At 36.6% G+C, this 24,090-nt stretch overlaps 1 protein-coding gene across 1 annotated transcript; it reads right to left on the bottom strand.

Moving 5' to 3' along the window:
* Positions 1–1,104: 1,104 nt before the first annotated feature.
* On the bottom strand, positions 1,105–24,062 carry cep104 (centrosomal protein 104). Its single transcript, XM_055168595.2, has 22 exons — positions 23,927–24,062; positions 23,205–23,331; positions 22,603–22,776; positions 22,113–22,251; positions 21,972–22,034; positions 19,258–19,334; positions 18,986–19,166; positions 18,597–18,752; positions 17,775–17,987; positions 16,038–16,244; positions 14,730–14,897; positions 11,267–11,440; positions 9,067–9,243; positions 6,038–6,238; positions 5,466–5,561; positions 5,249–5,309; positions 4,976–5,045; positions 4,743–4,851; positions 4,495–4,633; positions 4,204–4,271; positions 1,646–1,736; positions 1,105–1,309 (listed from the first exon to the last, which is right to left on the bottom strand). Exons 2-22 carry the CDS (start codon positions 23,315–23,317, stop codon positions 1,149–1,151), a joined length of 2,838 nt encoding a protein of 945 aa, XP_055024570.2. The 5' UTR covers positions 23,318–23,331; positions 23,927–24,062; the 3' UTR covers positions 1,105–1,148.
* Between the last annotated feature and the right edge of the window lie 28 nt (positions 24,063–24,090).

Raw genomic sequence — 24,090 nt, 5'->3', positions numbered from 1 at the left:
ACAGGGTCACATTTGGGTTATCAACAGCAATATCTGGACTTAGATAACGAATACAACAGCAAATAGTTTGTCACAAATTACACCCTGCTAAACAAGTACCATCAACCATAAGCAAATGATGAGCTTTTCTACAGGACAATATAAATGAGGCCAAGAGTTATTATAATACTGAAACAACGTAATCGTCTAAAATAGTCACTTCTTTTAAATCAACCATGTACAGTTCTGTACCGTTGGCCTATATGTTTGCCAGCCGTGGCCACATGTGTTGGCACATTTCTGCCTCAATAAGTCATGATTCTGAGTTACAATTTAAGTCTTCATTCTCTTCAAGAAACAAACTGTTTTGTTTATCAATTGAACACTGAGTACAAGAGGAAGTTGAAGTGCATTTTCTATATCGAATACTATAAGAATCTGTACACACCATCTGATTTTTCTAAAGGCTGTTTTCATTTTTGGCTGTAGTGCTAATTATGCTTTAAAAAGGGATATATCAAAGTGCTACAATCACAAAATGTTCACATACAGTACAACAAGCACAACACACGCACTAAACAAACAAACGTACATATAAAACAAGATACAAGAATATAATTTTCAATAAATTATTTCAGGTAGAAGCCTGAATTAAAAAGGTAAACACAGAGCATTGTTCCTGCTCATAAACCTGTTTCGCGCATCTCTTTGTCTCTTTGTCCATCAAGACATTATTTGGATTGTCACACTGCCAGCTACCTACAGTGCAAAATGCATTTCTTACTAGTATATTTATCTTGTTTTCCAACACAAATATCTAAAAATTAATGACTATCTAAGGTAATTTTGCTAATTAAGTACATGTATCTTGATTTTAGAGTTGTTGCACCGAAAATCAAGACAAAAAACGAAAAAATAAAAAGTTTTGCAGTGTATGCATGTTGTGTTACATTCAGCTATGACTACATCTAATCTCACATGTTTCTGATAACAGCATGTGCTCAGAACGACAATGCTTAATGCTATCTGTGTAATTCAGCATCATTTCTAATTCTGTATAGCAACAGTGCATCCTGATACTATTTAAATGTACATATGTGCAATGAATTCATTATTGGAGGTATATTCCAGGCAGGTAATCCTTTGTTTTTTATTTTTTTGTGTAACCACTATGCCTGTTGTAGCCGGTGGGTAGAGGCTCTGCCTGGGGGAATTCTGATACCTCTGTTGATTCTGGATGCAGGAGCAGGGATGCGACTGCCTCTCCCCACCCCTCGACCCTTCGAATCGGATGTTGTTGTCTTGGCTACAGCTGTGCTTACAATCTTTCCTAAAATAATAAAAAAAGAAGGACAAACATGTGAACATTAAACAATTTAATGAGTTCTTGAGAAACACAAGAGTTTAGCCTAAACAAACTATTTCAAGGGTGTTCAACCCTAAATGTTTGGAAGGCAGGTTGTTGTAAAGAAGAGGTGTGACTATTATTTTATTTGCTAAGTTTGGTAGAATCCCAGATTTGCCAGCACAGCACCTTTAAAGTTGAAGGTAACAGCTGGTAAGGATCTATAGGGGATTTATGGGGCAATGTGTGGTGGTAGGGGCTTGTAGTGGACAGAGTAGGGTTGTAAAGGTCTCACTGAGGTTAAGGGAGATGAATGATCACCTTGTGTGTATGTGATAGTACTCTGCAGTAGCGCTCTCCGCCTCGAGTTCTGTTTACAGCCCTCTGCTCCCATGAGGTGAGACTTCCAGCCCTGCATACACAAGACATGGACTGTTACTATGCTGTGTGTGTGTGTGTGTGTGTGTGTGTGAGAGAGAGAGAGAGAGAGAGAGAGAGAGAGAGAGAGAGAGAGACAGAGCACATAATACTGCTGGGGTCATTTATATATCGTGGTGGGTATGTACATGTAAATAATACCTATGCAAAGTTGAAAATAGTCCCTAGGCAAAGTTGTTTTCAGGCTACATTTAACATGAAGTTTTCCTACATCCCTAAACCAAATTAGTGTTAAACATATATACCTTAAAGCACAAATGTCTTAGACCACTAGTGTATGTTTTCACCAGAGAATATTTGCATTTTACATGCTTAAATCGAGTTAAACTCATGATTAACCCAAACAATGAATTATTTCAACAAAATCTAGCAAAGCAAAAAATCTTGATTCCTCTGGAGTTATTGTAAGATGAAACACATCAGTTGCCCTTTTAAAAATATAACGACAATTTTTAAAGGACAAGTTCGGTATTTTACACTTAAAGGCCTGCTTTCGGATTGTTTATGATGAAATAGAACGGTTTTGACTGAAATTTGGACATATGATGCTAGCCCGAGTATTTTCGGGTCTTTCTTGTATCACCTCCCACCTCTAGAATGGCTCTATAGGTGCACAGGAACAATCCTTCCTAAAATGCATTAAACTTTCGTTTACAAAGACGTGAAACTCACCGAGTGGTCAGGGGTTTTCACTGATATGCTCACACAAAAATCACTGCAAAATACGCATTCCAACAGGTTTTATCGTAGTTTTTGCCAACTCCATTGACTTGTAATAGATGTGCTGTGAGGTGCGGTATTACTCTGCGCCGGGAACTTTGTTTGTATTCTTGCAATTGGCAAAGGCGGATTATCGCCACCAACTGGGCTGAAGAGTCTATTATTCAAGCTCTCAGCGGAAGAATGTACAGGTGTGAGGCGTTTGGAAAAATAGGTCCACAAGTTAACAACGAATGGTAAAACACCTGTGGCAAAGCATCTTTTGCAGCGATTTTTGTGTGAGCATATCAGTGAACACCCCTGAACACTCTGTGAGTTTCACGTCTTTGTAAACAAAAGTTTAATGCATTTTAGGAAGGATTGTTCCAGTGCACCTATATACCCATTGTAGAGGTGGAAGGTGAAACAAAAAACACCCGAAAATTCTCGAGGCAGCCGCATATGTCGAAATTTCAGTCAAAACCGTTCTATTTCATCATAAACCATCTGAAAACAGGGCTTTAAGTGTAAAATACCGAACTTGTTCTTTAACAATTTGGTAAACATCCAATAGCTTACATCAAAGTTTGTTTAATGTCACAAGTGAATTGCTCTATAATGCTCAATGTTGTGTAATATGATACAAACACACTGTTCTGTGTATTTATGCAGAATTTTCCATATAGACCATTATGCAAAATGTAAACAAACTGGTCCAGAAGCACTTCCTGTTGTTTTTAAGTTTTTTAGCTCACATTTATTTTACATTTATATTCAGTCCTAAATTTTCTGTTGGTTGTATTTCATTTTAATATTAATTAATATTAATATTAATATTTTGTTCAGTGTTAAAAAACTTAAACTGGAATTGCTTCTGGACTGGTGTTGTTTATATCCTGCAAAATGGTCTATATTCATTAGAAATATCAATATAGAAATACAGAAAACCAAAAGATCACCCGTTGTGTCAGAAACAGTTTAACGTAAACAGTTTATGCAGTCAATAGGTTTTTGATACACCCCACGTGTCAACAGAGCTGAGTGGTGAAAGTGCACCTGTTCAGAGTAAACCGCAGACAAAAGCTCAGCTCTGACATGCATATAACATAGGTATTAAATTTCCTAATATTTCCCAGAAAACCTGCTGTTTGGGAAATCCCGATTTCTTGTGGCAACTCATGACTGCTCATCCGAGGAGCGCAAATTCAAAATATGTGTTCGGAGTGTCATGTGTGTCGCTTGTGTTTTCAAAATATGTGTTTGTTGCATCATGTGAACCATGTGCATCACGTGTTTTGTCAAAATTAGTACCTGCTGCACACGCGTCAAAACTTTTTATGATAAAAGAGACACGTTCACAAAATACACGCAAGACACTCCCTTAACAGTAAACTCTGATTACGCATGAAATTATACGAGTATCTAGCAAACGCGAGCATCTCTTTTATCATAAATCCTTTAGACGTGTCTGCAGCAGACACTTATTTTGACAAGACACGTGATGCACATATGATCACTTGACGGGCAGAATAAATATTTTGAAATTACGAACCACACACATGACGGGCTACATACATGTTGTGATGAAATTCACATCGAGCGCCCTCGAAAAAAGAAGTCACTGGCTGCCACTATTGAATATTAATAAAACAATGAGACTAGGTCATTTATTAAATGGTCCTATATAACAAGACAGCTGACTTGTTCTCTGAATTCAAGGAAAAACTTGTGTGTGGTCCCACCTCTTCTCCTGAGGTGAAGTTTTCATGGCACAGCGGACAGTGATTACAGATTTCTCCAGAAGCTGGTGCTGAAAAAGAAAAGTAATTTCATCACCAGGTATCAAAGCAATGTTTACATAAAAACAGCACAGAAATTACGAAATGCACCATTCATAAAGTTTACACTACCAAATCATATCTGCAACAGCCTACATTGTTGGTATCATTCAATTGTCCTTACATAGAATGCACACTTAATGACATTTTAATAAAAATATACAACAAAAGGGGTTAAGTTATAATAAGACTCACGATTACAAGATGTGCCCTGAGCGTGCTCAGTAAGCTTCTCTCGAATGAGGGCTTCAGAGCAAAGGGAACACTGGGTGAAATCTGCCTTACGCTCACACTCTGTCAGCAAGTGCTCTGTTAGACTCGCAATCTCTACCACCTGTAGAGCAAAAACACAGATGAGCATACATCAGTAGATTGTATTTTATAAATAACACTGCCCAAAACACACAGTGTGACATGACAGTGTGTATGTGTGCGTTACGTGCCTGTCTGCACTGAAGGCAGCGGTGTAGCATTGGACAGTTTTTCCAGTAGTGGAGGTCCAGTCCGTCTTCAGTGAACGCCTCATCTCGTTCTCCACAGAAAATACACAAACTACAACACAAATATAACCAGAATCAACTCTCATCTATCAAACAGTGTATCGTAACATACAAGAACAATCTGAAGAATAAACTATAACTGCTCAGAACAGAAGCATCCATGGTGAAGTACTTACTTGTCTAAGTAATTAGCCAACCCTGATTGGCTGCCTTTCACATCAGCAGGCTGGGTTCCCTTTTTTCCAGCTAATAAGACATATAGAAACATATGTATTTGTTATCAGGCATAATTATGTAAGTGTATAAAATAAAAATCATCCTGTATACTTGAGATTGTTAAAAAATGACTGTATCTTTTAACATATTTTATTACAGTTTAAATGGAGCACTTTATAGTAGCTATATTAGAATATACCCAACAGATATGAACGTGTGCTGAAGTTACCTACCTGATTTTGTTGTCTTTTCAGCTTTTTTCTCAGGTACGTTGGTATTTTCCTTCCCGTTCTCCTACAACAAATATGTACATCTTTAATGCACTATTGGATTCAGGGATTCAAAGCATTAATGATCACCATGAGTCTTAAACTAACTTTAAAAGATGCTTTAGTGCTCTTATTACATAAGAAAAGATAGATAACATTTCTCCTGTCAACCCAAACCTACACTGATCTCCTTTAACACCGCAAGCTGCTCCTGTAAGCTCCTGATTTCCTCCTTTTCTCGCTGACCGTCATCCCTTTCTACTCCCTTTTTTGGCTTCTAGAGACAAAAACAGTGATGTGTATTAGTAGTAGTAGTAGTAAACACCAAAACATGAATTAAAAAGTACAAAAGTTCCATTGTGAAATTCCAGGGGAAGAGCAGCACATAATCCCAAGCAAAGTCACTATTATAATGGAAACAATTTTGCTAAAAATATATTGTAAACTTAAGGTTAATATTTTACACTGTAGTATACTGTTTTTGATTTGACAATGTTATTCATTTCATTGGTGTCCTCAAATCAAAATGTGAGCTGGTTGGTTTGCTTTTTGGCTCAGGAATCTTTACTGGGGATTCTATCTGAAACCCATCTGGAGAAAACCCAAGTACACTGAAAGTTGGGCACAGTTGCGATCTATAGCTCACCCTTCCCAAAGTTTCCATTTACCACTTTTTCAATTCTAAGAATAATACTAAAAATATATTTTTAAGCCCACACAATATTGATCTGAAGCTCTCCAGACCACTTTTACCTGCGTATCTAAGTATTTTCCATCTAATTTGGCCAGCGAGTCAAAGAGGTTTTTGTAGAGAACGTTTTTCCGAGTGGTGCTGTCATCGGGTGGCAGGTAACTCAGCACAGCTTTACCATGAACACGGTACATGGACTGGACAACTCGTACAGAGAGTTCACGAACCGATGCAGCGCTGTGCTCCAATCCCCCTGCCAAAAACTATGACAACACACATACATTCAATGATCAGTTACATACAGTACACAAAGATGTACTTTGACATTAACTTTTAGTACTTCAATACTAAAATGCATATGACTGGGGTCAAAATGTAATTGCTCTATATGTGTTTAAAATGAAAGCTGTAAAATCTTAAAGGGACACTCCACTTTTTTAAAATATACTAATTTTCCAGCTCCTCTAGAGTTAAACATTTGATTTTTACCGTTTGGAAATCCATTCAGCTGATCTCCGGGTCTGGCACTACGACTTTTAGCATAGCTTAGCATAATCCATTGAATCTGATTAGACCGTTAGGATCGCACTAAAAATAAACAAAGAGTTTCTTTATTTTTCCTATTTAAAACTTGACTCTTCTGTAGTTACATTGTGTACTAAGACCGATGGAAAATTAAAAGTTGTACTATACTCTCATTCTGGCGTAATAATCAAGGACTTTGCTGCTGTGACATGGCTGTAGGAGGCGCAATGATATTACGCACTGCCCGAAAATAGTCCCCTGCCATTGACAGTTACTAAGGGGACTATTTTCAGCTACTGCATAATATCATTGCGCCTCCTGCAGCCATGTTACAGCAGCAAATTCATTGATTATTACGCCAGAATGAGAGTATAGTTCCTAGACATATCTGCAAAAAAAAATCGCAACTTTTATTTTTCTGTCGGTCTTAGTACACAATGTAACTACAGAAGAGTCAAGTTTTAAATTGGAAAAATATCAAAATTATTTTATGTTATTTTTGAGCGCGATGCCAATGGTCCAATCAGATTCAATGGATTATGCTAAGCTATGCTAAAAATGGTACTGCCAGACCCCGCAGATCAGCTGAATGGATTCCCAAACAGTAAAAATAAAATGTTTAACTCAGAACATACTCAGAAATGTTGTTGAATGATGAATTTGCACATGTTTTGTCTTATATTAAAAACGAATATTAAAAACACCCTATAAACATATAAGCAACAATAAAAACTTGATTTTCACGACGTGGACTTGAAAATATTTCTTGCTTTCTCTCTCCTTCTCTACATACACAGATTCCATTCATGAGCCCCCAGGCCCTGGATCTCTCATTTTAATTACTGGAAACCCAATCGCCTCTATGCTGTGCCCTGCAACCCATCCCATCTCCCAGGAAACCTAAACAGGAGGGGGACAGTTAGTAGCCACGGCTGTGTGTAGTCTACAGCAACCGTTTTGCTGCTGTTCCCTGTTCAGGAGGGTCAATATAACAGAAAGATCCAATAAATATTTAAGATATTTCTAATTTCTAAATGGCCCATTGGCTACTGTTCAAAAGTGTCTTAATGGAAGAGTTCACTCGGAAATTAAAACTCTGTCATTGCTTACTAAGCCTTATCTGGGTACAAACCAGTTTGACTTGTTTTTGTAGAACACACAATTTCTCATTGCTGTCCTTTTATTAACCAGTAGCATATTATTTAGAAGTATTGTATATGATTCATGAACTATATTTTAAACCAAAAACTAATGCTTTATGTCATTTATGTTTTATGATGGTTTTGATCAATGAATGTCCCCATTTAATTATCTAATTAACATCATGTCTATTTTTAAGCAAGTTCCTCTTTGTTTATTCATTTTTTAATCAAAAGAAATGTTTTGCAGTATTGTTACAGTAAAAAAAGGTGGAAAAGCCTCTTGGGCATTCAGGTGTAATTAAGCTAAGACACAAAACCAACACAGGCCGTTTTAATACTACAAAGACACAAACTTCAAAGTCTACATTTCAGTTTATTGTGAAATGTAACAGTCTCTGCTGTAGCAAAGCTATAGGTTTGCCCTGCAAACAATCTCCAAGCTGCAAACTGAGACCCTGAAGGAACCCGTGGATAATTGTAACAGTTTAACAGAGATTTGAATGGCTGAAACCACAGTGCTGGATAATAGAAAGACTAAGAAAGAGTGCTTGGATGACTTGTCACTTTAAAATCTCTAATGGGCACAGACATTACGTAGGGTCAACCCACTGAGTCACACAAGGGATGTGTTGTTTCAGTCTAATGAACACTTCAGAAACTGTAATGATAGATGGAGGAGAAATGAATCTCAATCATGACCGAATATAATGATTTTTTGGGGCAAAAACTTCAAATTTCAAATATTTTGTGTGTGGTATTAGAGGCTAGAGAATGGTTTAGGTTTGTAGAACCACTCGGCTATAAATATTCACCATCACAAGTGGCTACTAAATACCAACAAGTCTTTTAAAGGGGACATATTATGCAAAACAGACATTTTCTATGTTTAAGTGCTATAATTGGGTCGCCAGTGCTTCTATCAACCTAGAAAATGTAAAAAAGGTCAACCCAGTAACTTACTTTTGCTAAACCATTCTCTGCAGGCATGTGAAAAATAGGTCATTGAAATTTGGCTCCCCCTGTGATGTCAGAAGGGGATAATACCACCGCTTAATCTGCACTATCCAACCACGACACAGTCATTTAGTGCAGAGATCAGCTCATTTGTATTTAAAAGGACGCACCCAAAACAGCACATTTTTGCTCACACTCCTACAAAGTGGCAATTTTAACATGCTATAATAAATTATCTAGATGATATTTTGAGCTAAAACTTCACATACATACTCTGGAGACACCAAAGATTTATTTTACTTTTTTAAGTCTTGTGAAATGTCCCCTTTAAGTAACTACTTTAAACTGTAGTGAAATGACCTTTCTATAGAAATACAGAGATAGAGATAGATAGATAGATAGATAGATAGATAGAGAGAGAGAGAGACAGAGGGAGGGAGAGAGAGAGAGAGAGGATGTTGGGTTGATACCCGCATGACGTTGTCAAGGGTGAACCCTGTGTCCTTGGTCCCCAGCTGTTCTAGAAGCTTCTCCAGCAGTTCCAGTCTGCTAAGCGCCAGTCTGGCAGGTAGATTACTCTGTATGGGCTTCACAAGTTCCACAGGCACCATCTGCAATATTCTCACCTCCTTAAATAAAGCCATTTCCTGTAAACAAACACACGCTGGATTTTTAACACCACAATGCCCTAGATACACACATCAATATGGCCTAGAAACAAACAACCAGCTTTATTTGTTTCCACACATTAATGTGAGATTTTGCAAACAAGTTACAGCAGCTTTTTGACGTATAACAAAAAATATTTTTTTTTTATTTTGACCGTGCATAGATTGATCAATACCCTGCAGTCGGGTTGATAGCCTATATACATTTATATACATAATTAAGTCACAACTGACTGTGTGTGAAGACATACAGCACTTTAGTAGTTTTATCCCCCAAGTGCATGTTTGATCTACTTTGATTTAAAAACTTCTTGACTAATTTTAACAAATATCGGTGACATTGTTTTGTCTTAAGATGCACACCTATAGAGTTTTTTGTAAGGTATGTTTGTAAAAACCTCTTAAATTACTTAATATAAATAAGGCCTAGTCCTGGTTTAACCTAAACCGTGTCCGAGAAACTACCCATAATGTTTAATCTATCTTAGTATAATGCAAATGTACTTCTCATTTGTTTGATGTTTAGGTAATTTTTAGAAATAATTCAACCTTAATTTTTATTAATTATTCATGCATTCAAGGGATAGTTCACACAAAAATGAAAATTCTGTCATCATTTACTTACCCTCATGTTGTTACAAACCTGTATACATTTCTTTGTTCTGATGAACACGAAGGAAGATATTTTGAGAAATGTTGTAACCAAACCATTCGTGGACCCCATTTACTTCCATAGCATTCTTTTTTCCTACTAAGGGGTCCACAAACAGTTTGGTTACAACCATTTCTCGTAATATCTTCATTTGTGTTCATCAGAACAAAGAAATTTATACAGGTTTGTAACAACATGAGGGTAAGTAAATGATGACAGAATTTTCATTTTTGAGTGAACTATCCCTTTCAGTTCTGTCCATTTATTACAGGTACACGGCACTCTAAAAGGCTTGATTCTGATTGGCCAATCATGACATTTCAAGGTGTGCTATTCCGGGATAACAACAGCCTGAAACTAATGACACACAATAACCCGGATGCTGCAAATCATTTTAACAGGTACAGTTTAATATAACACTACTTTAATATAAAATTATATTTACACATGATTAAACCAAACAGTGTCTTCATGACATTTAAACGTCTTGTCTTATCTTAAAACCAAAAGTAAATGGGTTTTCGTCGTGGAAGAAATAAAACGGTCTGCATTCGTTAAAAATTAGAAAATTAAAATATTTCAAATCAATGTTTAATGTTCCTTACTTATAGTCTAAATAGCCGTGTAATAAGTGGGATAATGTACAGGCAGCAGGTTGTTATTGCAGAAATAAGCCCCTTCAGTTTGATACAAGACCCAACGCAAAGGGAAGGTCTTGTATAAGGGCGGAAATGCTGCCAATACATTATTCCTTACTTAAGTATGTGTTTTGTGTAGCACCTTGGTCCTGGAGAAACATTATCTTGTTTCACTGTTTACACGGTCAATATGGTTGAAATTACAATAAAGCTAATCTGAATCCAACCATTATTTTAACAAGTATTAAACAACTGTGTACAATTCTGTTTACAAATCTGTAAATGTCTAAAGTTTAGGAATCTGCAGATGCATATTCCTAAAATACAAATTAGGGATGCTTAACGATTAATCTATAGCAGAATAAACGTTTTTGTTTACATCATATATGTGTGTGTGTGTGTGTGAACTGTGTACAATAACTTTGTATAGATAAATGCACACACATGCATGTATATATTTAAGAAATGTTTATATGTGTATATACATTTGTACATTTATGTATCATTTATATTATATATAAATACTTAATATAAATATATTTTTCTTAAAATTATACATGCATGTGTGCATATTTATATATACATAATTATTATACACTGCTCACACACATATATGATGTAAACAAAAACTTAAATTCTGCTATAGATTAATCACGATTAATCGTTATGCATCCCTATCATGAATACAACTTGTAGAATAGTCTGTGCTGACCTGGATGAAGTTGATGGCTAATGTTCGGAGTCTCAGGGCAGAGTCTCCAGTCCTAGACAGCAGATTATTCCAGGTCTGTTCCACACAGTGACTGATCTCTGATCTTCCCAGCTGATGTTTAGGAATAAACTCACTCAGAATCATCCGAATCAACTTAAGAGATGCCTGAAACACCTACAACACAGAGACAGTTGTGACTATACACACTAAAATACACATTCAGAATCTCATCATAATGTGATATATATTTTAACAGGTCTCCCATATATATTATTATAATTATTTCCTATTTATTATTTAACTTTGAGGACTAAATTAAATTTTGCTTGTCCATTTAATTTAGTCAAACCGGCAAATTGTTATTTTGCTCCCAATAAAAGTTTAAAAGGTCGCAACGTTCCGTCCAACAAATGGTCTTCATCAGGTAGAGATAATAAACTTTATCCTCTTTTGCCTCTCTATCGCCATCTCTGTTCAGTGTTCTCACACCTTAGTTAACTTCAAATGTAAGGACCTTTCAAGGTTACGTTGTGTTACCTTTAAAGATACATTGTTAGAGTTTCCTTTCGAGTGAACTCTTTTGGACACCTCCAAGGGTAAGTGCGTCTGAATGTGTATGTCAAATTCAATCAATGCTGAGGCTTATCGACAAAGACAGGGTGACGCGGGAGCCAGGAAGTATATCGCTAGCTGAAATATTGCCAAAGACGGCGTTACAGGGACGCAGGAAGTATGGCAAGGGAGACGCAGCGCCTCATTCCCTTCTCAGGGAAAAACAGTTACATACGTAACCCGAGACGTTTTCATGTGTCAAACACAACTATGCAAAAAAACATTTTGGTATGAATCAACATTCAAATACAGAAGATATAAGCATTTAAAGCGAATAGTTTAGCATGTGTGCTTAAAAAGTCTAGAATATTTATGATATTATCATACACTACCCAGGACATACTATGGATTGTTTTTCAGAAAACGTCTTGCATAAAATAGATTTAAGCACTTTCAATGACCTGTACCTATGTATGTATATTTTCAAAAACTTTCCAAGGCCATGAATTTTTTCCCCAGATTCACAAACTTTCAATGACCCGTGGGAACACTGTCTGTTTGAAACCTAAAATTGCGGGTTACTTTACGTACTTATCTTTACGTGTATAAAAAAAACAAGTGACAATTTCCTGCGAAATCCAACCTGACAGCTCAAATTATAAATCATTATTATAAGCGTATTATATATTGTTTATTACTACAATAAAATCATCATTATTATTATAGTGAATCAGGGTAAGATAAGCAGACCATTTTAAACACTGACTATTTATGTCTTTGGTCTATAATGATTTTTGTTTATTTTAACCAAATAAAAGGTTACACGATTTGTATCTTTTTAAACCATTTTCTTCTCACATTCAGTTTAGGGTATATCCACACAGAGACCTTTACAGCGACACATACCTGTTGCAAAGTGACCATTAGCATGTCAGCTAAAACACACAATAAAATGCGGTACTGTTTGTTTAACTAAATAACCATGGGGAGACGGTAACTGGAATGTGTACAGCAGTGGGCACACTGTTGAGTACAATCATTTCAAAATGTTTATAAAAGAAGCCATGAAAGGCTGCAGGCATGCACCGAGTGATCTATCAAAGATGTGACAGGACAATAAAGACACAGCTGTCACATCACGGCCACAAACTCGAATGCCTGAGGGACAGAGCCATTTAGATACACAAAAGGCGAAAAAGAAAAGCATTATTGAGTTGCTGTATATTTTAATCTCTCTACAAAACTTCCTATTAAAAAAATCCATCAACGGTGACGTTTAATTTGCCTGACAAATGCACGTTTTACATAGATTTGGTGAATAAGGTCAGGGTTTCAATTTCTACTTGGTTGCAAAGCTTCTATTGACCAATTCACTTTTGTGTACATTTTTGACATTAAAGGAATAGTCCATTTTCTTAAAATAAAAATCCAGATAATTTACTCACCACCATGTCATCCAAAATGTTGATGTCTTTCTTTGTTCAGTCGAGAAGATATTATGTTTTTTGAGGAAAACATTCCAGGATTTTTCTCATTTTAATGGACTTTAATAGAGCCCAACACTTGATACTTAACACTTTTTTTTCAACGGAGTTTCAAAGGACTATAAACGATCCCAAACAAGGCATAAGGGTCTTATCTAGCAAAACGATTGTCATTTTTGAAAATAAAAATAAAAATATGCACCTCTAAACCACAACTTCTCATCTAGGTCACAGAGGACGAACGCGAAACGCCCCAGTGTTTACGAGTGTGGAGAAAGAGGACCGTTCCGACGTTGTTGTATGTGGAATGATACTAATTAATGTCTTTGTGTCAGTTTATTGTTTAAAATGGTCCGCAAATGTGCGTTTCATATATGCAACACGTGACCTTTCTACGTCACTACGCATTTACGTAAGGTCACGTTGGCGTATCACAGGACCGGGCCTAGATGAGAAGTTGTGGTTTAAAAGTGCATATTTTTATTTTTATTGTCAAAAATGACAATCGTTTTGCTAGATAAGACCCTTATGCCTCATTTGAGATCGTTTATAGTTCTTTGAAACTCCGTTGAAAAAACTGTTAAGTGTTGAGTTAAGTATAAAGTGTTGGGCTCTATTAAAGTACATTAAAATGAGAAAAATCCTGCAATGTTTTCCTCAAAAAACATAATTTCTTCTCGACTGAACAAAGAAAGACATCAACATTTTGGACGACATGGTGGTGAGTAAATTACCTGGATTTTTTTTTTTTTTAGAAAATGGACTATTCCTTTAAGAGCAAATTACCCAAGATATGCTTCATATTCTAGAAAATGCCAAGTGTTGGGTCAAAAGGAGACAAACCCAACCCGTTGGGTTAAATTAACCCTGAAAATATTATATTTGACCCAACAATAGCATTTTGGGTTGAAACAACCCAGTACATTTTCAATTACTACTCAGTGGGTTGGGTTTGTCCCTTTTTGACCCAACGTTGGGTTGAAAATAACTCATGGCACTCCATGAAGTTTGACTAGAGTCTCAACTTGACCCAAGCTTTAGTAGAAATGCGATTGCCTTACACAGCAGATAAATGATCATTAAAAGATTACTCTAAAGACACTCCAGAGTCTAGCTCAAGAAGCCCACTGTTAGCCAAAACCCTGTTCTCTCACAGTTTCCCTCGAACCTGAGGCTGAGTTCATCCATGGGATAGATAAAGCCAGGCTTTATCCTACGTATCACTTCTACAGATAATCTACAATACTAGACAGAACATGACACCCAGTGAGCGCTCAAAACTATCAGTGCTGCAGATGGTGCCGTTCTGTCTTCAGTCTGAAATAAAACTTAAATGAAGGGAACGTGAGGGAAATTACAATGAGAGAGACGGAGGCAAAGAAACAAAAAGAAGAGGCCAGTACAGTCAGAGAATGAGAGATACGTACAGATGACACTTTATCAGTGAGGGCTTTCTTGCAGAGAAACACAGCAGCTCTCATCATGCTCCGGAGTTCTGCTTTTGGAGTTCCAGGTGGGACGTCAATGAGTTTCTTGTAGACCCCAAGCAAGGCATCCTCTCTGTAGGACCAGGTCTTAGAGTAGGCCCCTGCCACCTTAAAGAGAGAGAAAGTGAGGACAATATTCGAGAAACAACACACAAATTAAATAAACCAGTTGATTGTTTAGTTTGCTTAGTGCTATAGACCCTTTTACAGCTTATGTGATCAAATAGCCTTGCGCCCGCATTTATTAAAACGGTTTTCCAGCATCATCAAATGTCTGCTTGTTGCATTTGGTTGCAGTAATATAATATACTAATAAACGTAGGCCTATATATGTATCTGGAAACTTTATTTTTGGCCATCTGCTAACGTCTTCTATCCCCTCCACTATAGTACACGGATCTGGTAGCTGTGTTGAAAAAGTTGATGAAGTAAAATAACTTTTCCTATTAAAACAAAAAATCTAGCCTTGACATATACAATGGACAGTAATTTAATAGGAGTAAATATTTGACATTACGAGCAAGTTACCCAAAGATATTTCAGACTGCTTCAAGTTCTAAAAAACGCTTTTCTAAAATAACACGAATCTGGTAGCTGTGTTGAAAATGTTTATAAAGTAAAATAACTAAAATAACTGTCTGTGTTGCTTCACTGCTGATTCTTGCCATACTTCCGTTGCCTAAATGCGCACGTGTACGCTGCCACGTCATCATTGTGTACAAACAGTAAAAGGGTCTATATGACTGTAAACAACTGTTATAGATTGTGATCTCGAGTAGTGCTACTGAAAGACACAACTTTCTATACTGTGTCCTATTAAAACAAAAAATCTAGCTTTGACATATAAAATGGACAGTAATTTAAAAGGATTTGTGACCTTTACAGTAAAATTCCAGCTAAAGTCACTTTTTGTGATTTATTGTTTTGCACATAAAATAATTGTACATAATGTAAAGAACATTATCTAAAAATATATCCTTGACATTTTTAACAGTAACTGAGTAAGGTCATGTCAAAGATTGAAATCAATGTAAAATCAATGCCTGAAATCAAACTTTGAAGCTCCTAATCTCAAAATTAGATTATGAGACTTCAGCCTGGATTTCAAACAGAGTCACATTTGCTAACTTATTCATTCAGCATTTCATTGAAATAAATTCTTTACACTGTGTGCAACAATATGTTTAGAAAATCAATAATATTACTCAAAATCGACCAATTAGAGGCTGCAAATTTGATGTGTCTCACCAGACTGTCTCCATAGATCTCAATAGGCAGGCTGGCCTCTCTCTGAGCATTCTCTGAGAGCGGTTCTGGTTGTCCCGGGACCCCAGGGCTGCGTTGGGTGCTTGAGACTGTAAGAGGGGGAATTTCATCAACCTGACTGGCTGGCTGATCACTCGACCTGTTCCTGAGAGCAGGTAAAGGTCTCTCGTCATAAGGAAGAGAACTGATCTGTGAAATGCAGACACATATGGGTATTCACATGATTCTTCTGATTCACATGTTGGTTACCTATAAATTGTTATTTTTGTTTGATAGTTTGTCTAAACCAGGGGTCTCCAATGTCTCAATTGTAATATTTATTTAATACATATTTTATATAAGCTTGGCATGGTTTATGTATGTTAACATTTTTAACAATACTACAACATATCAACAAGTAAAATAAAAGAAAAGAAAATAGTAAAACAAAATAGTTTGGAGTAGACTATTTTTAAAAGTAGCCCTCCAGATTGTTTTATCCATTGTGGTAGCCCTTGCTCACAAAAATGTTGGAGACCCCTGGTCTAAACCATGAAGGCATGTAAAAATTGACAGTACAGCGTTTAGGAAATCTGTTTAGAAACATTCCTTATTTTGAAACTACATTCAGTCCTTAAAAAAAAAAACGTTTAATATCGTATATACATAAGAGTTTGGTTTCAACTCTTTGCACACTCAAAATTGTTGCCAGCAAAATCAGTATTGTATCAAGTCAGTATTCAAAAGTAAATTCTTAATTTTACGAAAAATACGATATCTGCCGTGTTATTCAGTCATCTTTTCTTCCTTTTTTCCCAAAAAGCGATAAACGCCAGTCTTCCTCCTCTGCAGAATGCAATAAATCCGCTCAACAAATCATAGCGCACCATTCCATGCATTGTAAACAACAAGGAATCCTAGTTTTTCTCATCTACTTTGTGATCATTAAACAAACAAAAACAAAAAAATACTTTTGATGGCATTGATAAACCTGTGGTGGTTTTCTGTGGCAGGCAAGAAACGTAAGCCACCCGGGCACTCGAGTGACTGAAAAATGCCGGCTGTTGCTTGTTCTCACACGACAGCATCAAGCTTCTGTCATGCTAACACATTGCAACCAAGAGATTTTATGAAAAACTTTCCATTATTTTACTCGAAGTCAACGAAAATCAAGCAGGATTAAAACATTTTACAGCTGTTCGCTGACAAAAAAGTTCAACGAAGACATCCCACAGATGACAGCAGCAATGACAGTGTTATTAATATGACAAAGCAAATGTTTAGACTAATGCCATTAATGTTAAAAATTTTAATCAGTGTATACCACTAGTCAACTAAATGAATATAACATGGCAAAGATAAATGCACATTTTTATATTGATTTAATTGATTTATAGCGTTTTGAAAAAATAATCAGTTTTTATCATAAATCTTTAATAATCAAATTATGGATTTGAATTTTTAATGTTATTATACCTAAAGACAATATGTGAAAGTTTGTAACAGAAAATCTTGTCACTTTCTTGGTATAGAAAACACATTATTACCGAAATTAGTCAAAATGGATTTATTGTGTTGTGGAACCAAACTCTTCATATATTTAGACTAAGTAAGGTCATGTCAAATATTAAAATTAAAAGGAATCAATGAGTGAAATCAAACTTTGTTCCTCATAAATCCCATAAACAGATTTGATTTCACATACATGTCACATATGTAACATTTTGTATTAACACTTACATCACCCCTTGTGTTCTGAGGAGGAGTGAGGGATGTTGGAGCGATTGTGTGTTTGGGACTAGCTGGTTTTGGGGTGTCCTGCTCATCGGAGTCCTTCACATGTTGGCCCTGTTTCCTCCTCCTGGGTGAGTCCACCGGATGAGGTGTGTGTTTCTGTGTCCCGCCACGTGGAGAGGGAAAATCAGAGTTGAAAACTTCAGAAATTCTCTGGATCTTAAAGAACAAAAAACATTTCAATGTTAACATGGTTTGCTATTAACTAATAATCACTTAAAAGGAGACAAATAGGAGACATTTATAAAAGAAAAGACAATGGGATAAAGAGGAAGTGCTTTGAAAGCACTATACAATAAAAACAGTCCAACCTAAATAAAATTGAAGAACTCTGAGCTACAATACATCTATTCTATATAGATCAATCTATTATACACTTTCAACTAAATGACATAAACACTGATTGTATGAACAAAAGCTATTCCCCAGCACATATAAAGGACTGATCTCAGCACAGGCTGATAAATAAACAAGTCACGCACAAAATAAGTGCTCTATGATTGTTGTTCATTGTTTTATATATAGATATATATCATGATATCAGATCCGTAGTACCTAAGCACCTCATCTCAGGAGACCCAGCACAATCACTATTCAGCTGGGAAGTGGGCATATCAGAGTACTAATCTGACTGGAGCCGGGGGCCCTCGAGACAAAAGATTATTCATGCTCTCAATGGAGAGAAATGACTAATGGGTGTCATACAGAAATATGGATGCATCTGTGGTTTTATAAATTGAACTCTAATATGTATAGGTTGATGTTTACCTGACTTATATCCAGCAGGTTGTGGAGCTCCAATTGCTGGTAAACTTTTAGTCTGTAAGCATCCATTTGCTCTTTCTTTTGCTTGGCGGTGTCGTAGTCCTCTCGTTCTATGGCACTGTGTTTCTCCACATCATACCGCCCCAAACGCTCACCCACCTTACCAGAATAAGGGTAAAGAAAAAACGTTTGTTTAGCATTGTGCCCGAAACCTTTAATTTGGCCAGTAATTACTTCAAGTCTATAATTAACATGTTATTAAGGGAGTGCACTTGTTGGATGAATTTCAACCTTCTTAACCCTTGACTCTAGATAGGTTCACGACTCCATATCATTGCTACACGAGGACACAAAAATGAAAGAAAAATAGACCGAATGACTCGGGAGGTCACCTTTTGAAGGTCTGCTATTGCCTGCTTGAGTTTTTTGGCCAGATCAAATCTCTCCTGCTGAACAGCGTCTTGTTTTTTCTGGTCAAGCAGACGGATGATGTGGGCCACCTCAGGGTCCTGATACATGTCAAACGCCAGGTCATCGAGCGGCGAGATGGATTCACATTTATAACTCGAAAGTCTAAGAAACAACAGTGAATACTTTGAAAACAGAGAGGTAGAGGAAACCGCATGTACAAAGTAATGCAATGCATTATCATTACAGTTTTTACCCTGTGTGTGTGCCATCCAGAGCTGAGCTCTGTTGACTGCTGTTAAGATATTGATCAATCAGCTGATCTCTGCTAAGCTGCAAACAAACAACAAAGGAAGTGTTTTATTGAAAACAAATCAAATTTAAATCAGGATTACCACACTACACCTGATTAATTTACACAAAAATGGTTACTAGATTTTATTAAAGCATGATAATATATACTTTTCCAGCCCTTGAAATGACTGACATTATACTAACAAACTTTCAAAACAACACATCATGTCTTTTGAACCTCTATGATATCCTGGAAAAAAATAATTAGCTGCTTATAATCTGGACAATAAAAAAGGGTTAAAAATGTAGGTTTCTCTCTAGTTATTACCACCAGAGCCCTTGATAACAGAGACTCCATGTCAGACAGAGAGAGCGAGAGATAGAGAAAAATTGAGTGAAAGAGAGAGAGAGAAATAGAGAAGGGGATTAGAAATTAACAATGCAGAGATTGTTAGCAAGAAGAGAGAGGAAGTCTAAGAAAAAACTGTGGGGGGAGACAAGGTGAGTGTAAGAAGAGAAAGAGAGCAGAGGGGGAAGTGAGATAGGGTTGAGAGTTGTGGTGATATGGATATTGATGAGTGATCTGATTTGAAGCTCTGCTGTGCTCATTGAGCTCAGACTCACATTACAGACGTTAACATTCCAACACTTCAGTAACACAAACTCAAACCGGTAGACCCGCTCAAGAACCCTGACACATGCACTCACACACAAAATTGTTTAAACATGCACCAATAAACATTTACACTGTCAACATTTAAAGATTAAAAATGGAGCTCCCCCTAATGCTTGGTATGGTGTAACATACTCAGTGCCACATGCTGTTGAATCGTAAATTAAACTGTAATGACAAGACGTTGGATTAAAACACGTTTTAAAGTTTCAAGGATTTTCAATTTAGTTTTGAATCACACAACCCTGATCTAAAAGCCAATGTCTGTTAACTGAACAAGTGTGGCATTAAAAGGACAAGTTTGGTATTTTACACTTAATGCCCTGTTTTCAGATTGTTTTTGATGAAATAGAATGGTTTTGACTCAAATTTGGACATAATTCTGCTGGCCCGAGAATTTTCGGTTTCCTCCCACCCTCACAATGGCTGCATAGGTGCACTGGAACAATCCTTACTAAAATGCATTAAACTTTCGTTTGCAAAGACTTTCGAAGTGATTATGTAATCCGTAAGGTCACGCTGGTGCATCACAAGGCTAGTGCAATATGAGAAGTTGTGGTTAAAAACTGAGGAGCAACCTTCTCATCTCTCTGATGAAGCCAATACAGAAGTGATTTAAACTGCAATTCATTGACTGGCCACTAGAGGCTGACTCCAAAAGTGAGTCAATCTAGTAGACCATCATGTTAAAATGCCCAATTTAAGAGCAGAAAAAAAAATATGTTTACAGCCTGGTACAAACAGTTTTTGGGTCTGTATAGCTAATTTTGCTCTTCATGACAGCTGTGAGAGGGGTGAATTTTTTTGTAACTTATCCGTTTAAATTATATTAAGCTTTAAAATTCTGCATAATTAAGGGCGTGGCCACTTGAGTGACAGTTGAACAGCCACTGCTGTCACTATAGACTAGCTAGTATGGATGTAACGATTAAATCGCGTGTCCCATTAAAAATGTCTGAAATAGATTCTGATGAATCGCAAGGCTGCGATTCCTTGTTTCATGCACAGCTTGTGCGGGTACTACAGCATTTGGTCAGTAGGAAGTCCTTATCAATCTAAAATCATTATGAGTCGGAGTCGTTTATAACATGCATTTAAAAAAGCAACACTCGTTAAACAAAATCATTCAAAATATTCTTTATTATCATGAAAATACCTGAAACAATTTGAAGAACAGCGATATAAATATTCCTGTAGACATTTCCTGGAATAGCGTTTGTAATGCTAATTCTGTGAAACAAAGGGAGTTTCTGCATGAGAGCGCCCCCTGGTCTTCGAGTGTGCCGGGATTTCACTGTAATTCGTTCAAAATCATTAATTGAGAATACGCACATTTGCACGGTAAATCGTTACACCCCTACGAGCTAGGGGGGCTTGGTTTCAGCAACCAGCCACCTCAGCTTCACCCATGTCCCGCCTCTTTACATATTTTCGGATATCTACGAGGGATGCGCAGTGACGGCAAAAATTATTTTTAGAAATCTATGGGTGATGTCACGGATACTACGTCAATCTTTTTTTACAGTCTATGCTAAAAACTATTTATTTTTTCCTTTTTTTGGTGAAAATTGTTTTGTTAGATAAGACCCTTATGCCTTGGCTGGTATTGTTTAGAGCCCTTTTAAGCGGCATTGAAACTGCAATTTTAAACTGTATTGAAACTGTAAACTGTCGAGGTCCACTAAAGTCTTAAAGAATTTCTTCACGACTGAACAAAGAAAGACATACACATCTTGGGGGTAATATCTAAAAAAAATTATTATGAAAGTGGAAAATTCCTTTAAGGTCTGTTTGTTTAGGATGTTTTGGTGTGGAAATATGAAAAAAGTGTTTAAAAGCTGTACTCCTGTCTTGAACAATCTGTGGTGTAAACTGATGGGTCAGAACTGATTCTCAGACCTCTTAGCTCTAAACTGAATCAGAAAAACATGCTGAACAGTAAACCATTGCCACCTACTGGACTAATTGAAGAGTACAACTATATAAACCAAACAGTTACTTACTGTTGTGCCAGTTTCACTTCCATCTACAGGGTCACCTAAAATATTTAAGGCCACCAATGCAACCTAAAATTTAAGAAAAAATATGAGTTAATGTAGAACAGACATGTTTCAAATCAAGTCCCCACATGAATCAGTTCTTACCTGATTGTATACGTTGTATTGATTAACATGGTTTCTGTGAAAGGTGAGTTTCAGATATGTCCCCACAGCATTGACATGAACCGACTTTAGCTCTCTGGCTCTGAAACCAGTCTTCTCGTTGTCAGAAAGGGAGACATATCTGAACAAAACAGTGACAGGACATTCAACACAGTCAGATAGAGCAGTGTTTCCCAACCCTGGTCCTTGGGCACCCCCTCCCAGAAAGTTTTAGATGTCTCCTTATTTAACACACCTGATTTAACTCATCAGCTTGTTAGGGACACATGTTTACCATTCTGGAAGGAGGCTGATGAGTCGAATCAGGTGTTTTAAATAAGGAGACATCTAAAACTTTCTGGGAGGGGGTGCCCGAGGACCAGGGTTGGGAAACACTGAGATAGAGCATACTTTGCTTCAGTCATCAATGCTAAGTAAATATTTCTGTCAGTTAATGAAAAAGAAGACTTGAAATGTTCAGGACTTTCCTCACCCAAGTCTATGGAGGCACTGGGTATGCTGGGGTGAGCTGGGATCTGGCAATCTGTCTCCAATGTGGAACTCTATCTTGGATGGGATCAGGTACTGATGGGCCAGCAGCTGGAGTTTTCTGACACGACATCTCTCAACCAACATCAGAGTAATTTCCTGAGGAAATGGACAGAACCTACACACAACAATTATAGCATTATTTAACAAAAATTTAATTAACAAAATCACATTTTGAGTTTCATTCCATCCATTTTACTACACAACTCATCAACCGCAACAATAAAAACAAAAATAAAGATTGTATTGCAATCTTTGTTAAAAGCAATGATAAATTGCTTAAAGATAAAGGACGATATGTGACCCAGTCTGTGAAAACCCAGCTATGGTCAGATTTGTGATTTACTGTCTGCTACCAAATAAACATGCTGTGACAATTATATATTTAATATTGACTGAGTAAGGTCATTTCAGAGATTGAAATAATTTGAAATCAATCTTTGATGCTCTTAATTTCATAATCTGACTGAGACTTTAGTCTGGGTTTCACAGATAGATTGTTATTTTTTTTAACCAATCTTGTCTCGCAATCTAGAGTTCAATAACCTGGTAGATCTCCAGCCACTGATGGTGGGTGCATGGACCATCAGCTTTTTGGCACTGTAGTTTTCTTCATGACCAGACAAGCTGATCACAGTGAAGCCTATCTTATGAGGCATCCCGTACCCGAGTTCTAATGGAGATGAAGAAAACATATTGACAAATATCACAACTCACAAAGAGCTGAAATAATAACCAACATCTAACATATACTGTACACACACCAAAACAAACAAGACCATCATTCCTCTAGATGTTATTAGTGTGTTTAAAGTATGCTAACTTTAGTTCCTCTGAGATTACATTACTGAGGTAATAAAGACTATTTTAACAATATATAATCGCAGGAAAAATTTTATGAAACAATAACAATGCAGTATATCGATTTTCAACACCATGTTGGGGATTATAAATACGTTATGTAGTTACCACGTTGGTAGCAACCTGTTACACTGTAACTACTATGTAGTCTACGTTTCAAGATAGAGTTTATGTAACATATTATGAGTTAGGTTTATCATTGCAATGTTTGATGTGTCTCAAATGTAGTTGTATGCGCTAGCATGTTATATGGCTAGCCCAACATTTGCGTTACACTTAAAACTCTTGCAAAGAAAATATATATTGACCACTAATACAAACTGCATACAGTTAACATAATTAATTCTTACGCCTCTTTACATTTTCAAGTATGTGGGGAATAAAATACGATTTTAAAAGGTGTTTACCAAAATACCGCTGCTGCCTCCGTTCATCTCCATAACCACCGTTTGACAACTGAAACCTTTGCGCATGCGCAGAACTAGCTAGAACAGAAGAACATACTGGTAGTTGTAGTTCTTTAGAATAATCTTTTGAAGTACTTGAAACAGTGATGTAAGAAATGTATTAA

This window comes from Misgurnus anguillicaudatus, chromosome 5, assembly GCF_027580225.2.
Source record: "Misgurnus anguillicaudatus chromosome 5, ASM2758022v2, whole genome shotgun sequence".
NCBI classification, from domain to species: Eukaryota; Metazoa; Chordata; class Actinopteri; order Cypriniformes; family Cobitidae; genus Misgurnus; species Misgurnus anguillicaudatus.
The sequence above is the reverse complement of the archived record's forward strand: the minus strand, read 5'-3'. Positions and strand labels throughout refer to the sequence as shown.

Coding starts and splice junctions, on each gene's coding strand:
- cep104 (XM_055168595.2), bottom strand. CDS start 23,317: ATGCCTCATAAGATAGGCTTCACTGTGATCAGCTTGTCTGGTCATGAA. Junction 18,753..18,985: donor CAATAGCAGACCTTCAAAAG/GTGACCTCCCGA, acceptor TATTCTGGTAAG/GTGGGTGAGCGTTTGGGGCG. Junction 5,310..5,465: donor CGGTGTTAAAGGAGATCAGT/GTAGGTTTGGGT, acceptor TATTTGTTGTAG/GAGAACGGGAAGGAAAATAC.